General features: G+C 39.0%; 1 protein-coding gene across 4 annotated transcripts in view; it reads right to left on the reverse strand.

The window, feature by feature from the left end:
• The window catches only part of LOC121629729 (electrogenic sodium bicarbonate cotransporter 1-like), a 35,200-nt gene that overhangs the window by 6,477 nt on the left and 10,306 nt on the right, over positions 1-18,417 (reverse strand). For 3 of the 4 annotated variants that reach the window (XM_041969464.1, XM_041969463.1, XM_041969465.1), the window contains exons 4-20: positions 17,002-17,134; positions 15,659-15,819; positions 15,378-15,557; positions 14,424-14,500; positions 10,712-10,869; positions 10,533-10,620; positions 8,891-9,045; positions 7,526-7,645; positions 6,913-7,087; positions 5,159-5,292; positions 3,987-4,249; positions 3,320-3,372; positions 2,978-3,163; positions 1,965-2,078; positions 1,224-1,385; positions 924-1,102; positions 441-513 (exon numbers count right to left, since the gene is read on the reverse strand). In XM_041969464.1, coding sequence (XP_041825398.1) covers positions 441-513; positions 924-1,102; positions 1,224-1,385; positions 1,965-2,078; positions 2,978-3,163; positions 3,320-3,372; positions 3,987-4,249; positions 5,159-5,292; positions 6,913-7,087; positions 7,526-7,645; positions 8,891-9,045; positions 10,533-10,620; positions 10,712-10,869; positions 14,424-14,500; positions 15,378-15,557; positions 15,659-15,819; positions 17,002-17,134 — 2,411 coding nt within the window. Of the gene's footprint in view, positions 1-440; positions 514-923; positions 1,103-1,223; positions 1,386-1,964; positions 2,079-2,977; positions 3,164-3,319; positions 3,373-3,986; positions 4,250-5,158; positions 5,293-6,912; positions 7,088-7,525; positions 7,646-8,890; positions 9,046-10,532; positions 10,621-10,711; positions 10,870-14,423; positions 14,501-15,096; positions 15,196-15,377; positions 15,558-15,658; positions 15,820-17,001; positions 17,135-18,417 lie in introns of all 4 variants that reach the window. The other variant, XM_041969466.1, reaches the window with a different exon arrangement.

Here is an 18,417-nt window from a genome sequence, read left to right on the forward strand (position 1 = left end):
ATAACAAAGGGTGATAAAATGGGAAATATAAATATAAGACATTTGAAACACTATCAATAGTAATATTGCAAGTCATTATAGTAGGAAAGGTAAGACGTGAGGGAAGGAAAGTGCATTTCCTGGACCAGAAGCAACATGTTGAAATCTGCCACAGGGGGGAGTAGCAGCTCCAACAACCTCTGCTCAGTTACTTCACTTTTTTGTTTGGCATGTTAATGAGGGAATGGAAACTCGAAAAGCCACTCTGCAGCAAATGAAGCTTAAAGTCATGATGAACATGCTTATTTCACATTGAATTACTTCATCTATGTGAGTTTCTAATCGGATGAATGAAAGACTTAAAATTATCTTAAATTTAAGTGAGTTGACAGGAGTTTGTCGTAAAAGAGTCAGACAGTAATCCACATTTCCATGGAGGAATTAAGAAGTTGGAGCTGTACCTTGAGGATAGGAGCCATGAAGACAGAGAGTCCCGTCAGCAGGAACACCAAGATACCAGTGACTCTTTGTTCCCTGGATTGTTGGAAAAAGAACAAAATAATTAAACTGCATTCCAGCAGAAAAGTAAAAATGACTTTTTGTCATAGTAATTCAAAATGCACAAAAAGTACACTTAACATAAAGCTTCTTGACACAGTTAATCTCCTTTAATAGGAGCTATAAGTGTTGGAGCTATCCTTTGATGGTCAAAAGTGTACAAAAAGCTTAAAATGAAGAATAAAACAAATCAAGTTACTGAAGGAAATCACTCATCTGTACAAATCAATGATGTCAGCCCAAGTTTTACAAAATTAAAAAAAAGAAGTAAAGAAGTAATTCATGTCCTGATATACATGATCTGTACAAATGTTATGATTAATGAAAAAAAAAGGAAAGGAAGAACTACATTAAAAAGAGAAATTCTAGATATTGTGTTAACTCACCTGACACCCAGGAATTTGGGCTGCTCTCCGGGTGCCGACGTCTTGGTTTCCATTTTCAGAGAATCGATGTGTGCAATGGAGATGACCGTGGCGGCTACGTACCATGGCAGCCCCATGAAAGAGCAAACTATCATCAGGATGGCAACCCAGAACAGGTCCAAGTGGTACCCTGCCCCTTTCTGAACCAAGACACAAGTAAAAGTGATGAGCAGAGCAGGCGACTTCTCAAAAAAGATCTGCAGAGCTACAAAGAAATAAAGTTCACACAAAAACACCATGTGAAGATGAATCTTAGAGTACCTTGAGTTTGTGCTCTTTCCTGTTGACGATCACAGCGGTGATTTGCTGGTCCATAAATACCAGAATGGTGACCAGCAGGGCAGGGAGTGCAGCTGCCAAATACACCCACCAGGGGTTTCCTCCAAACGGAGGAATAAACCAGCCCCTTTGTGGACTCGTGGGCTAAATAGAAATAAGATGGTTAGAATCAAACAACATATGCAGAAACTGGACTAATCCTAAATTGTTTGAGTGCACATAGTCTAGATTTTAAGTAAAACGTACAAACTAGTTAAAACTAACTGAGTGCTGATGTAACAACTTGAAAAGATTTTTTTTTTGCTATTTGATTTGAGTTTGAGATTACTGGTGCATCATTACATGACAGGAAGCAGTGAAATAAACCTCTGTGGTCAAACAAAGCTGGCTCTGTTCAAGCAACTAGAAGACCGTCTGTTCTTACATCACCTGTAATCAGGTTTTACCAGCTCTTCTACCGAAAGCAGAGTGTGAAGGGCTGCCAGCTGAGCTTAGCAATCTCCAAGAATGTCAGTGTCTTAGTTTCAGGTAATATGTATCCAGCCGCGCAAACTACAAAGAGGGTATTATACTGGGATTTAACAGAATTACAGAGGGTTTCTTCCTGAAACATGAAACATTAAATCAAGGAATCTGCACCCAGCTGACCACAGTTCAACTGTCCAAGAGCACAAAAAGTGTAGATGTATTTTTATTTGCATTTCTGCAAAGTGTGGTGTTCACCTTGAATTCACTAGGCACAATGAGCTTTGGAGTGTTCACACCAACAAAGGCGTCCACGCCACAGAAGAGAAGAATGGTCAAGATGATTGCAAAGTCACTGATTAGCTTCCTCACCTGGAAAGTGGGCACATTTACAGCAGGTTTGACAATGTTTTTTAAAAGACTGAGCGACTTACTCAGCTGACAGTATTATTTGTGATGGAAAAAACAGCTATGCATTAGATTACCTGTTTATGAAAAGAACGGTTAACACTTTAGCAGAGCAGATTGTTTACTAAAAGCTGACACAGAAACTCTTGACAATCAGAAGAGCAAATCTTGGTATCTAATCTCAGCATCCATAAAAAAGCCTTAGATTGAACCCATGTTTTTTTGTCCAAAGGGAAATATCGCATCTCAGTTGTTTGATGCATAAATGGCATTAGGCCAAAGTTTTTATAGATTACTTTTAATTGTAATGATGGTGTGTATTTCTGCTTTCTAAATCCAAATCAATTAATCTTTTACACTGATCAAGTCCCACTGCATAAAGCACTAAGTGTTGGGAGGCTTCTCTTTCTTCTAAGTGTTGAAGATGCATTTGTGTATTGTGTATTCTCCATAGTTTATTATAAAACAATAAGAGAGGAGACTTTTGTTCCCTTAATTTGCCCTTAAGGCAGTGTTTCCCTCAGATTTGCTTACATTTTATCGGATTGCACAGGCCATCTGGGAGGAGGCACTGCCTAATAGACAAAAACTAGGGGACAAAAGTCATGTTTACATGACTTCCCCAAGTGCATCTGTAAAGCAGCCATCCAAAAGTAAGTTCGCGTCATTTAAACACAACTGAAACTTTACTGCAAATAAGGTAGTAGTAACTTATGATTTTAATGTAAAGTATTTTAGTCATTTAGTTGGAAAAAAACATAAAACCTGCAATGCAATGTTCTTACTGACTGTTCACTGCTTCCAGCAAAAAGCCTCCTGCGCAGGCCAGGTTAGGAAAATTAAAAACACACACCAGAACTTACTGTTGTGGGGAAAAATCTGCTCGTCTTGAACTTCTTCAGACCCATGGAGCAGGCATAGGTTCCAAAGAACAAGATGAAGGACATCAGGGTGATGTCAGGCACGTAGTTACAGGCGTCTCCGACCAGCAGCCCTCCAAACTTCTCACACTGCTCTTTGGTGAGTGACGCCCAGGTGGCATTCTCTGGCTGGAGATATAAGAAAAAGGAGTTATTACTTTGAACTCACAATATTTTGATTAAAAAAAGAAAAAAAAAAAAAAAACATTTTCTGAAGGAACTTATTTTTAATCAAGGTCACTCGTACCACGCTACCAAATGTAACAAAACAAGAACACAACATACCAGGTCAGTACTGTTTGTCCAGGCAGAAATATCAAGGGGTCCTGATGAGTTACCTACCAAAGAGAAACAATATCAGTGCCAAGTCATTCACTACACATACTGATGAGGCTGCTGTGAAAGTAAACAGGGGTATCTACAGGATGACACATAGTAGTATCATTTGTTATTTTCACTAAAAACACTGTTTAAGATACAAGAGCAGCTTCCTGCCAAATGTGACAACAAATATGACTTCACCTCTGAGTGTTTGATATCATTAACCCAATAAAGCTCAATGTGACACATTTCATCTATACAGTTTCTGAGAGATTTTGCTTCACTTTATGGTAAAAGCTTTGCTCAAAATCCTGTTGAACACAATCTGATCCTTGTATTCTGCCCTCTAATAGATACCAGGAAGCAGAAAACCACACTATAATCATTTTGACATATCACATGTCAAATGGTAAATGGTAAATATCCCCCCAAAAAAGTTTTTATTGCATTTTGTTAAGCGATCTAATAGAGACCTCATATTTAAAAAAGAAATTTACTTTTGTTTTAGCATTTTTTCCTTGGGTTGGGCCTTAAATAGTTAATACTAAATGTTAGATCCCAGCCTCAGATTTCTGAGTAGTGATATTCAACTCTATCCACGTTTGTTTCAGCAAAACTGTTGAAAACATACCTGGAACGCAGTGGCAGCCGTACTGAGTGACAAGGTTTATATTGTATTCCGTGTTGATTGGGTTGTGGTGGGCCAGCTTTATCATCTTTTTAAAAGCGTCGTAGATAAAGATGAAGCTGATGAGAGCAGAGAAGCCCTCCTCTGTGAAACGTGTAAAATACTGCACCAGGAAGCTGGCGTCAGTGGCGACCAGCACCAGACAGAATACAGCTGACCAAAGGCCAATCCACAGCCGGAACTCAAGGTAGTCAAAGCCATTGTCTCTAAAAATGGGGACAAATTTTAAACAAATGTAATACACACATCTTGACCCCAACCATTTGTTTAATTAAGTCTCATCTTGAAGAATTCCCCTCTTTGTATGTAATTTGTGCTCTAAGGTTTCTTACTGTAAAATGATCATTTTGAGGCCATGACTTGTAACAAGACTCCAGGCTTTTAGCTAAATGGCACTTGCAGTACAGTATGTCAAACAGCTGTGTACAGCCTAGCAGCTGCCACCAACTCTGCAAACATTCATTTGAGGCCTGGAAACATTTGGAGGACATACGCAACATTCTTCACTCCTCAGAGTAAAATTAAATGAGAATGAAGAGAATGAATTATTGATAATGGAACACAATCAGCATGGTGTTTGGTAATGCTAGAAGCCATTGTAAAATTCAATCTGCATAGCATCCATCCACATGAGATCAGATCCCTCATCTATCTTTTTGTTTTTACTGCTTACTAATATCTCTATGCATTGCAAGTACACTTCCATTTTTGTCCATACACACATCTATCACAGGACAGTTTCAGGCTCTATAAAGATGTGTGGTTTTGTTTTTGTCCCCAAATCAATCAGAACAGGCCGATGATGTCCTGAATACGCACAACTGCAATCTGTTTCTGCCAAGAGACATACAGAAGGCACAAACAGTCCCAGTGTGATAATGTTTGATGCAAAACCACCCGCCTATACTCTGAATGGGAATAATTTATTTCCATTCCTTAGGATTTTATTGGAGGCACAAGGACAGCATCGTCTCCCTGTAAACAAAAACGGCATCTGTCCTTTGGGAAAAGACAGCGACCTATAAATATCTCCCCAGTCTGCTCCTTTTGCTTCACCCATACTTATAATCATTCATTTTCAAGTGACTGAATGACTGATAAAAAGAGCTACTCACTTGCTGAAAGTGAAGAGGAGTCTTTCAAAGACAAGCACTGGGCCTGTGCTGCTGAGAATAGTCAGGGGCTGTCCAGCCAGCAGACAGAACACTGCTCCTGTCAGTGCCGTGCCCAGGAAACTTTCCAACACTCCCTGCAACACAAAAAGCCAAACACATCAGACTCTACACACAGCTGATAAAGATATTGTTCAGAAAACCCTTTCTCATCAGTATTATGCAAGTTTTCCTTCACAAGCCATGATTCTGCTTACGCATATGGAAGTTTTATTTTCAACACAAGCAGCTGAAGCACTGACCAATCAGGACAAGCCTGTTGAGTTTCCAGTAATGTCAGGTTTTATTTTGTTTTTTTTTTTTTTTTTTTACTAACTACTTAAGTGGGTGGCTGTTCTGAGACAGGCACTTTGGAAGGGTTTTTTGAGGGCAGGGATTCCCTTCGCTGATATGATGGGGGTGGGGTAAGGTGGGGGAGGGGGGTGGCATTCAACAGCTATACTGAGGCAAAAGTGGCTGAGTAATCTGGATCTGTGGTTATTTGCAGTGTGGGCAAATCCCTGAGGTCGCTACACTGTAGGTCTGTTACAGGAGAAGGCCAAGCAAGAACATCACTAAACAGATTTTCCCTCACAAAGACACGAGGATGGATGCAGGAAATATTTGTCATCACTACACAAAACAACTCTAAAAAGGAATCAACAGTTGCCTCAACAGATGGATCCAGTATGAGCCTCTAAGCTCTAAATTAGAATGGCTTATCAGCTGAAGAGACTATTAGTTCGACATGAGGGGGAAATGATGGAGCTGAAAACTAATATTGTGACACAAATTCACTCTTGGGTCATTAGTTGTATACAGGCTACATCTGGTGTCCTACTCACAGGAGCCATACTCTATATTGTTAGGGCAGAAAAAGCAAAAATATACAAAAGGATAATATTAAGATAGAGAGGAATAGAGGAGAATGGCTATTTATGTCTTCAGAGCAGAACAACAGCATGGACACCAAAGCCAGTTTAACCAGTGTGCATCTACTTTATTGTAGTTACTTTCAAATCCTCTGTGACCATAATAAAAACGCTCAAAATCACAATATCAGGACTAAAATATGCCTTAAAGTACATCTTAAATGCTTTAAGGTGCTTAATTTAACTTAAATAGATTGAGTAGTTAGTATTGTGGGATTTAGGTCAGTCCAGGTTCAGCTGATGTGGTCGCCTCCACTTAAATGCAAACCTAATTCAGGTCAAAACTCGATCTTTTAATTATTCAAAGTTAACTACTTATTTGTATCTTTGCCAATTTTTCTTATGTGGTGCAATGCAGCTGCATAGATTGACTCTAGAGCTGCACTTTGAACTTTGCAACATTTCTCTAAAAGCCGTAGCTACAATTCAAGAGCAAATTCAGACTTAACCTATCAATATATGGGTTAAATTAAATACAATGAATTGCTGCACAAAAAATTAAGTCAGTATAAGTAAAACCAACTTTTTTTATTCCACAATCACATATTACTAAAGACTTCATACATTTAGCACATATATATATATTTAGCTAGTATTAAAAACAATTATTTATTTGAATGAATTTATCTTGAGAAATCATGCTAAATAACAAGCCAGAAATGCAAGATAATATTTTACTTATACAACCGTCCTTTGTACTTCTTCTACTCTTGCTTTTCTGTTCTTATCTAAAAGCTCAATTGCTTAACTGTCCTTCATGGGGAACAAGGGAAGTGATGGTGTTACCTGCATGTTTTCTGTCGCATCTCCAAGCAAGCCTCCAAATGTGATTGCATTGGTGACTGTGCCCAGATAAATGAACAAGATGGCGGACAGAGACTGGATATGCAGTGCATCGTAGAAGTCACTGGCAAAAAATGGCAGCTTCCTCTTGATATCCAGGACGAGACCCCCACAAAACCTTAAAAAGAGTCAAACTAGTTAGTAAATGCAGCATTGTTAATCAGTAACACATAATATGTGTAAGGTGAGAAAGTTATTCATTTGCAAAATATTGTTTCCAAAGTTTCGTAAGAAAGGTGTGCTCACAGTGAAGCACTTCTTTGTTTTCTAAGTCCTTGTGGAACATTTCCTCATAGACAGCTTAATGAAGGCCTAAAGTTTAAATACTTTTCTTTGTCTGACTTTTCCTTGACAATGCACATCTTTGTTGCAGGACTGTAAACATACAGTAATGACAAAGCCCTCATCTGCAAAGCTCACACGATCACCCAGTACTAGCTTTTGAATTAAAATCTGGAAACAAGAAAACACATCTGTTTCCAAGCAGCTATTTTCATAATGGTTTAATGTTCTCTCTAAATGTTTTTTATATAAGAATATTTTTTATTTTAATTACCTTCTTGTGCGTTGAAGCTCCTCTCCGACTTCGTGCCCACCTCCTCCTCCTCCATGTCCTGTATCATGAGGAGTGTCACCATTCATCTGTGGTGCCTCTAATCCAGAATACATGTTCTTCCTTTAAAAAAGTAGGCAAATACACAGCACATGCTCTAAGTAAAATTAAGCATAAAGTTAAACATGAAAAAAACATTTGTTCTTGTTTGGAGCATAAAAAACATCAAAAACTAACTGGTTTGAAGCAAACAAAATAAGTTGTGTGGATGCTAGTAGTTATAATTTGCTAGAAGTAGTTTCCTTCAATGAAAGCAAACCTTAAGAAGGCATAAAAAAAAAACTGCAGTGGACATCCGTAAGAACTAAATGGGAGAGCGCTCTCCTTTAGGAATTACTTTAATCTCTGGGATTATTTCAGGTCATGCAGGCAATTTTCTAATTTACCAGATCAAATGTTGTTCTCAAAGTTGTTTCAATTACTATTACCCATAATGCAAATTAGACCTTCTTTGAAAGAGGGGGAAACCACCACCTTTTTCTTTTTCTCAAATAAGAATCATGGAAGAAATGTTTTATATTAAGAAAATGTATATAACAAAATACATAGAAGAAAATTTAAGTAATTTTGAATGATGCTTTGCACAGAAAAATGTGGACAATTTTTGTAACTATATTAAAATGTCATGAACTTAGTGATAACGTGTAAACAGAACACAATAGAAAAGCATAAACTATGCTTTGTTTGTATTTTTATTTTATACTTCTTACTAAGGAGCTATGTTTCTCAATCCTTGTGTTTTTTCTAAGTTTTGGAAAAGTTAATCATTTACAATACATGCTGGATGTTTAACCTTTCAAATGGTTTCCATTTCCCATTTCTTTGAAGGCTGAAAACTAAAAAGGTTCTAGCTGAGAGTTATAGGTCTTTCAGAAAACATCCAGGTTTTAGAAATTTTACCATAAATGTTTTAGCTTTTTAAAGCCTTAGCTTTGAATCTCTTAAGAGATTATGTAACTTTAAAGAGGAAATCACATTTTCTTCTTTAAAAACTACCCACTCTTGTTCATGTCAACATCGTCGTGGCATTAGTCAGTCTCACATGACCTGCGGCTTATGTCAGCAAACTTTAGATTTTGCTGATCTAGTAGTTTTCACCCATCGTGCAGGAAATTGGCATTTCAGCTAAACGCTTCACAATGTTTTCTAGATATTGAAGCTTAAATAAAAGAAAAGGTGAGATCATTTTTGGAAAGACATCTTCATATCTCAAGGCCTGTTAATACTCATGGCACATGCTAGATAGATTTAACAGATTTTTAAGTTATGACTTCATTCATTTGGATTATGGTGTGGATTAGGGCAGACCTCTTGTCTGAGGAAGGCAGAGACTTGGGAGGCTCTATCCTGATATCAGGGTCCCACTCGCCAGGAGGCAGGACGATCACCTCATCCAGGAACTCATCAATACCAGCCAGCAGGTCCTTCCTGTCCTTTGCTTTGTAGGCGATATCATGGAATACCTGTTGGCGAGCAAACACAGCCAGCCCATTAACATTTGTAATAAACTAATAAATAATGCAGCACGCCCTTTATTCATCCAGCGCAGATGATGTTCAACTACAGTGCTGCAACAGAAAACATTACAACCTAATTTTTATTACTGGAACAAAGAGCGCAGCATATCAATACTTGTAACTAAATAAAATAATAAATATATAAATAAATAATAAAATTATAAATAAAAATTTGAATTTGAAACTGTGTATGTCTGCACTGTCACTCCCTGTACCACAGAGAAACACGAGGTTGTGACATAAAACAATACGGACATCTGATAAAGCTGTACCACGATTGTTGTGGGGGAGTCGAGAGAGTAAAGTTTAACCTGTGGAAATCTAGGAAAAACCCTTCCTAACCTGCAATGTTGACATAAGATACGTTGGGAAGAGTTGAGGTCTGTGGGAAAATGCAGGCAAGGTGCTCTAGAGATTAAGAATGCCAGGAGCTCAGTGTTCACATTCAACAGACACAAAGCTGCTAAGATTGGAAATTGTTTGTTTTTTGCCTGCTTCTCTTCAGTATATATTTATTTAGCACGTAAAGAGCTTTAAACAACTTCAGCACACAGATGAACTACTAAGCTATGATTTGGTGACAGGCCAAACTGACTGCTGTAAAATCCAGAGGAAGAGATTTGACAGCAAGCGCAGATGGCAAGGAGTGAGATTTAGGCAGACAACCCCATTGCAGTGTCTTAAATACTTATATCTCACCTATAAAATTCACCCATTTATATCTCAAGATATTTATTATGTAAACTTAACATTTACACAGAGCTGAGTTAATCCAATCAGAGATTAGGCGAGCCGTTACATATCAATGGAAACTTTTTAATCTGTATAGCTGATTATTTATTTTAAGACATCTTCTATTATAAATTCAGAAATTTACATTTGGATATGCAAATAAGCTAATTATGCACTGATTGGCATAAATATACATTAGATAAACCTTGATATGGACACAAAATATCCAAAAGCTCGACTAGGGCATCAAATTAATTAATGGATTGGATTGAACTGTGCATATCTTGGTATAGAAGCATGGAAAGGGAATTAATTTATTGACTTAAGTAAGTCAGTTTTACAAAATGGGTGACATTATTCTCAATTTCAGCTTGCTAGTGTTAAGCTTTCTTTAAGTGACCCATTTAAGACTCAAACATTTTATCCACGCTGTATGCTTTTCTTTGTAAAAACCCTATCCCTTGTGGCTTTTCTTTGTTTTTCTGTCTTCTTTTGTTGATTCCAGGTCAAAGAGATCTGGAGAACATACTCAGAACACCTAGAATGGTTTTTGAACATGTATTGTACATGCTAGAGAAATTCAACACTCAACTGCGATATCTGAATATGTTACTCTGAATTGGCTTGAGCAAAACTAATCAAGGGCTGTTACTTGTGCTTAAGATAAAAATGCAAAAGCACCTTCCACTATAACAACTCACCTCATCTGACATCAGGGTAGCAATGGCTCTTCCAATTTCACGATAACTCTTTACTTTCCCTTTGGGGCCCAATAGGATGAAGAGAAACCTACATGAGAAAATGTTAGAAAATTAAGATTCTGATGGTTTCAGTGTATTTTTAAAAGCTGCAGGGGCTTTTTTATTTTATAGTTGAATACCTTGTGGGCACAGGGACTTCAGTGAGAGCCCCCAGCATAACAGCCTGCTGCAGACGCACAAAAGCCACAAAGGGCGATTCAAGGAAATCTACCTCTCCAACTAGCACATTTGATGCCTCGGCATCGCGGGGCAATTTCTTCATGAACTTATTCTTCAGCTGTTTAGACAAGATGGAGCAGGGCAGAAATGGAAAACAAAAGGTCAAATCAGTTCATGTAAATATCAGGCAGCAGTGTAAAAATCTATAAAAATGCTCATTAAAAAACATCACACGGATATGTGAGTGCACATAAACAAATATACGTGATATTAATGATCAATGATAAATGTGACAGTAAAAAAATTGAATTTACAAATAATAAAGGCAGAGACTGACATGGTGTTTTTACCGCCTCTAAAAGTAAGTAGGAACAGGTAGTGCCTGCCCTTTCCTTGAATTATGTACAAGCAGCAGCTTGATTTTATGCCATCTGATAAACAAACTGTACTACAGTTTGTATCCAAAGTCTACAATGTGCTCATTTTCGACTTGGCAAAAGAATAGACACAAACACAAACACTGATAAGCCTCAATGTTAATACCACTGATACTGTGCAATGTTGTGTTGGGAAATCTTGGATCCTGCAGTTCAGTTGGACATTACTTTGATGCATAACACCCTCCTAAACATTGCTGCAATCCAAACACACCTACACTATAGTAACATCAGTCTCTAATGGCAGACAATGTGATACATTGTGAGACAAAGTGATAAGTAACAGTTCAAGGAGTTGACCTGGCCTCCAACCTTTCCAGTTTACAATCTGATCAAGCAGTTGTTGGATGTGCAAGGACTAGCCTGGTTGATGAGGACCCCCACTCACAACTCATAGACCACAGAGGATCTGTGCTAATATCCCAAGGCAAGACCCCACAGGACTAAAAGAAGCAAAGAAGCCCTGTGTCTACGCAACAACAATTCTAACTTTTTTTTTTTTTGGCGGCACAATATCAAAAGGCTAGTTTTGATATCATGGTTGAGCGATGTAAACCACAGAAGAGATAAAGACTCCCTTCGCTGGGAGATGATTAGCCAAAGCTGTGGTGTAAAAAGTCAAAGGCAGTGGCCTCATTTATAAAGCTCTCGTGCATACAAAAACCAACATGCACCAATTATAGTCAACTTTTGGGATTTATAAAAACAAAACTTGGCAGGAGAATGTCCCCACCTCCACAGAAACTCTGACCCTGCCATATGAAAATCAAAATCTAGAGAAATAGGAAACGGCACAAGAATAAAACAAAAAAAAAAAAAAAAAAAAAAAAAAAAAAAAACTAAACTAAAAATTCGGATTTACAACAGAAACAGAGGTGTACGCTACTGAATAAGAACCTATACTGTTACATATTACGAAATCCATTTGCATAGCTAAATAATAAAATGAAATGCAAGCTGCCAAAATGTGCCATACAAATTGAATTCAAAATTAATAATTACACAACTAAAATGGCCATAGCACAAAAGTGCTTGTCAGTTAGGCTACAACCAGAGTATTTCCACCACTTGCAGTTGTTCAGTAAACTGAGTGACAGTTGGATATAAAAAGGCATGCACCCCGATGTATAAAGACACACAATGACTTGAGGATATGGTGCACGGGAGACTCTCGAGTGAGTGGATTATCAGAGACCAGGGAGACTTACTGGCTCATGATGATGAATGGCTCATGAACAGGTTGACTGCCCCGTGCACTGTTCTTGGATCTTTGTGATGCTTTGGGCCTGGCATTTCAGAGATGTACCAGGAAGAATCACTCCATGCCAGTCCCTCCACAAGTGACAACACTGGGTTTTATTGCAACCAGCACCTTCCAGAGGTGCGGACAGGTCGGGGATATCACAGCCAACCTTCAGCCGTATTATGCCACATGCATTAAATGGCTTCATTGGTTTGTCACAATGGTACATTATCTTCCCTTACAGTGTAGGTGAACAGGCAAACAAAAAAAAAAAAGCAATTTGCAGCAAAGTACTATGAAGTATGAATCTGCTTTTGTAAACAAAAAGCATGTTCATTGTCTAAACGTCCAAATCATATGTGATGCAAACATGTTGCTCACCACTGTAGTGGGTCATTGACCTGGGTCTACGTATGACTCAAAAACACAGCAGTATGGGGCACAAATTTGATGCTGGAGCTGTGTAGAATGGCTAGAAAGATTATTCATGTAAAAATTACCATTACACAATATTGCAGTACCTAACCCATCCTCCAACCTTGCAGATGACAGTGGATATCCCCTCTAATGGTGGCTTCTCACTTCTTGTCCCAACCCAGAGAGGAACAAAACTACAATGCCAGGCCCGCTCCACAACAGCACGAGGTATGTTGCACATCTGCAAAGGTGTGTAAGATACGGAGGGCAGGTGCTATGGAATCACAATGGTGATTCTTCAAAAAGGCACAAAGATACCAGGATCAGTTTAATTGAACTTGCTTTGATTTACCAGCAGATGCTGACAGTTGCTTCAAGCCATTGGTGTCTGAGTGTACTATTGCCATATAAAGATATTTCACCATCAGCCAAAGTGCTCTGTAGAGCCACAGACTGGTGGCAAAAGTCTGACATCATTTGCAAGTCTAACATCAGTTCTTTCAGCTGTTCTGAAGCTGAGTCTGTCCCTTTTTGGGACAAGGTGCAAAAGAAGAATGGGTGTGTGGGGTTAAATAGCCTGATATAATAGACACATGGAGGGCAGAGCCTCTATCCTGATTTATGATCTCTCCAGCCTCAAGTGCACAGGGCTGTTATTCTGATGCGGGCCTGGTGACAATACAATCCTTTTGTGTTCAAAAAGTCTGTGTCAGCAGTCTGTGTCACCTGAGAGCATTTTCACATAGGCTGTTTAAAGTCATCAACCCCTAAAGACACTACACTACATAACATGGCATTAAAGGAGAATGTGCCACCAGAGGTTTATCTTGTTCCTGACCTTAACCACATCTTGACGCATTGCTTTCTGGCACTGTTGATGCCCACTATGGTCCTAGGATCTTAATCTCGCATTCTGAAAAAAATCTGCTTTTTCGCCCATTTTCCCTCCTGAGCCATCATGGAAATTAAATCGTTGAATATTCATCAAGGGCATTCACCTGACCTTTCGTAGCCGCCTAATTGACGGGGCAAGGCGCTCCCTAACATGCACCAACTTTAAGAGTTGATTCTGATTTATGAACGGAAAAAGGCGTAGGACATGCAGGCATTCTCTTTTATAAATCTGGAAGTTTTTGTGTGCTACATTACCTGTTTGTCCTTCACATGCCACCTGTAGTAATTTCTTTTCTATAAACACTTTTATAAATGAGGCCTCAGATCATTCTGACAAATCTCCAGTTCCATTAACACTTGTTACAGTTTAACAGCTTCTGTGATGTTTTTTATCAATGTGCAGCACATCAGTTACCAGGCTGACAATTCACAAACTGTTTAATCACTCTGGAGCCACCATGGTGAGAGAAACTGCACAGCAGACAACAGAAACTCACACAACAAAGATAGTGAGCTTTTGTTGCCATAAATGAGTATGCACTGGAGGTCTGTTTGACAAAAATTCAAGCATGCAGACATCCCAACAAATGACCTGCCTTTGCTTTGTGAATGGAGACCACAAAATGTTGTTTTTTTGATCATTTCATACAACAGTGAAGAAGAGACAAATTAACATATTACCTGATCCTTCTCTGGTTTGTCAGAGAAGTCACTCAGGCTGTTAGAGGTGAGGTTCCGGTGGGCAGTAGTTGGGCTACCTGCAGAAAGGTGAGCTAACGTTAGGATCAGAGAGGTCAAGCAAGACAGCAAATAAGCTGTTATTGGCTGAGGAGGGGGATGTAGTAAAGAAAAGAAAAGCATGAGCAAAGGACAGGGTGACAGTCAGAAACATCCGCTAAATGTGGCAAGGCTTAAGCTTTAGAATTAACGCCAGATGGTGGTTCATTCAGCCCCTCCACAGAGAGGAGAGCTGGAATTCGTGGTCTTTTCAGGTCTGCTGCTTGTACGCGTTAGCAGACACATGCTTAGGCAACTACTGGCTAATGAATGAAAGTGTAAACTTTGGAGCTCAGTTCGATGCAGTCCATTTACTCATCCACTGTTATTGTAAATGCTAGAGAGCCAAGACTATACCAATTCAGTTTTTGTTGCCAAATAAATATTTAGTTAAATACGGGAAGAGTTTCCTAACATCTGCTTCAGTTTGTAGTGCTGAATACATAAAAAACCAATCTTTTATCACAGTGTTAGTTCAACATTATTGCTTTTTTGCCTCTATTCCTTTTTTTCTATTTTACTACTGGCTATGTGGCAAGAATGCAGCTTTCAGCTGGAGGGCTGTGACCTCACTTACAGAGGTGTCCCATGCTGGAGCTCCTCATGACCTCACATGATTCCACAGAGTCTTGTAGAGTTGAAAAAGGCACAGGGTGCTCGAGGGGCTGGCGTGCTGCTACACCCCAGACGAAGGGAGTCAGAGGCACAGAACAAATACCCCCAAGAGAAAAAAGAAGGAGGAATAAGGAGGTTGGAAGAGTGTAGAAAGGAAAAGAAGGAAGAGAAGTAAATACAAGGCTGGAACAGCAGTGTTAGAGAGGACATAAGTTAAAAGTTGAAGTGTCTGGATTAAATTACCATTCTCCTGGCTTGAAAACAGCCTACTTGCACTGGAGACACTCTTGCCAATATCGGCAAGAGAACGCAGGTTGGACTTCTTGGTCTGGTGGCGATGCTTCCGCAGCAGCGTGTACATGACCTTCTCCTTCAGGTCTGCCTTCAGTTGACCGGCCTCAATCTGACTGTCAGTGATCATTTCTGTTAGAGGACATTAAAGATCAAGACAGTCATCTTTGGGTTCTTAAAAAAAGACATTTAAGTTTGTGTGATGAAATTCTGGCTCCAGCCAATCCACTTACCAACAACCTGTGGTAGAGTGGAGGCCTCCAGGTCGAACATGACTGTGCCCTTTTCAATGCACGCTTTAAGCTCCATCAAGCTGTGCAAGGACAGTGTAGCGACATGAGGCTTACTCCAACGTTCACCACCTTTCTCCACCTTTTCCTCAAACTTGATCCACCTACATAGAGGATTTTAAATGACAGAGGCAGGAGGAAGGTTGGAGTTATTCTGCTGTGTGCAACTCATGCCCAGATACCATTTTGTTTTTATATTTTTGTCAACATTTTAGAAAAAGAAAATGTGTGAAAGTGAATGTTTTCTTTTTAAGATTTGGAACAAATGGAGGCAACAAACAAAAAAATGACAGGCTCATTTCTTTTAGTCTTTACAAAATAACCCAGAGTTATTTTAAACTGGTCACATTTCACAAGTAAGAACAGGGATGTATGAGAGCATTGAAACAAAAACTAAAATCACTAGACTCGAAAAAGTACACATTGGTAACAGAATGGCATCAGTCTTCTGCAACCTTCAAGACCACACATGGCTCAGTCAGAGAAATGGGACTTTTGTTGCAAACAGGGATAAGCTTTGCCCTGAAGGCAAGACTCTGGGACAAGGATTCTTTTTAATAACGCCTCACATGTCACCACTACAAAGAGCCATTCTCCTGAGGCCTAAGGATGGAGTTTCCTCAGGAGATAAAGTATCCCTCTGGCTGTAGTCCACTCGCCTGTGATCAGCCGTCTTGCTAGTAGAGGAGACACTGTGGACTTTAGGGGGGTTCATTTACACTTGCCCTCGTGCCACCTCAGCTTCCCAAAGGACAATGAAGAATTAGAAGAACTAGCACTAAAAAGAAGCAGCTTTCTAGGAGCTGGAAGATTCTTTGCTATCTGCATCAATGCTACTCCAGGAATAGCAAAACAAAAGTTTTTAAGACGCAACTTTACATAATACTTATATCCATGTGAAAATACACAGTAAAAAACATTATGCACATCAACAGGAGGAATCATTAAACTGTTTAATGATTCCACATATCGATGCCAAAAGTTCATGCACTCCAAAGTAAACTGTAACAATCAGTCCTGTCCTGATCTTGTGGGAGTTTCTGCCTTTTTCCTGGTCTCACTGAGTAGGGAGTACAAATCTCAATCAGATAGGGCTATACTGGGTGTTAACTGGAGTACAGCCTGTATATCTACAAGTACAAAACCTGAGGGGATTGTGTTCCAGTTTCAGGACTGTGAAGCAGGAAACTTCTGACTACACTGCCCACGACTCTTGATGTCAAAGATAGGTGTGGAGCCGATAGAAAGCATGCCTGACTGATGAGACATTCGTCTTGGAGGCTCACCTGGCCGTCTCTTTCCACTCCATCTCCTGCCCATCCACGGACAAAAGCTCGTCCAGCTCAGTGAAGAGCTGTGGAGGCGGCGGGCCATCGTCTTCTTCTCCCAGGATAAACCGAATCCTCTCAGCTGGAGAAACTACAAGATACAAATTAGGGGACAAACAAATCAATACAGCACATTCAGAACACGATAAATAGTTGTGTGTCATTAAAACTTATCTTCTTTGTAAAGGTTCACACATCATTTCTCTCTGAAAGAAAATCCTGAATGGCTTATAGTCATGAGTGCTGCATTCAAATACACCTAACTGTTTAGGAAAACCGACTGCTGAATCCTATTAGAATCAAAAAGTTTTTTTTTTGTTTTTTTTAATTTAGCCTTTCAAATCACTGCAGGACAGCTGGAGGATAATTGGTATTAACCCAAAGTGTGTGCTTCAGGCAAACACTGACACAAAAACAGCCATAAACATCAATATATTATTAAACAAGTAAAAACTGGAAAGTCATTTCAGTATTTATATAAATATAAACCAGATAAGGCACATTGAAAAAAATAAGTTCCTCATATTTGGGGTTCTAAGTTTGGTGCCAGCAGTAAAATATATTGACAGGTGGAGCCTCTTTCCTTCAAACCTTCAACATGTAAGGCCTGCACTTGTCTTTGCTATTGCAATGTGTGGCAATATCATAGCAAAACAAAAGAGTTTGTGAATGCCTATAAGTCTGGCAAGGGATTTAAAGGATTTCCAAATGATATGAAATAAATAATTCCACTATAAGTGGCACAGATTTCAAACTACAATCACTTTATACAGGACTGGCTGTACCAGCACATCTTAGAGAACTGCCAAAACTTCATTATAGGTAATTACTGTCAAAGTACACATATGTGTGTTTGCAGTGAGGATGCACAAATTTAACCTAGATACGAGATTTGTGAGAGGAAAGCCTTTGCTGTCCAAAAAGATCTGCAGAGAACTTTTAAAATTAGATGCTCTGAAAAAAATGACTCAAAGAGAATTGTTTGATCCCAAAGTCAATTTCTTTGACCAAGATAGAACATTTTCATTTTCTGTGAAGCACTATGTTGGAAAAAGTTTTACTTCATCGGATACAGAGTAGTTTGCTGACTAAAAAATACTTCCATCATATTATTTAATGTGCTTGAAGATACTGATATGATCTGACTGAAAGTTGAACTGAAAGTGAACCTTTCAACAGGACAATAATCCTAAGAACACTTGAAAATCCAACAAGGAATGTCTCAAAATGAAGTAATAAAGGGTTACAGAATGGCCAAGTCAAAGGCCAGATTTCAATCCTACTCAAATGTTGCCGGTTGGGGGGTTTGAAACGGGCGGTACGTGCATCTTGCCACTGAAAGACTTTGGCATGAAAGAGTGATCAAAAACTTGT

The sequence above is a fragment of the Melanotaenia boesemani genome, chromosome 19 (assembly GCF_017639745.1).
Source record: "Melanotaenia boesemani isolate fMelBoe1 chromosome 19, fMelBoe1.pri, whole genome shotgun sequence".
Taxonomy (NCBI): Eukaryota; Metazoa; Chordata; class Actinopteri; order Atheriniformes; family Melanotaeniidae; genus Melanotaenia; species Melanotaenia boesemani.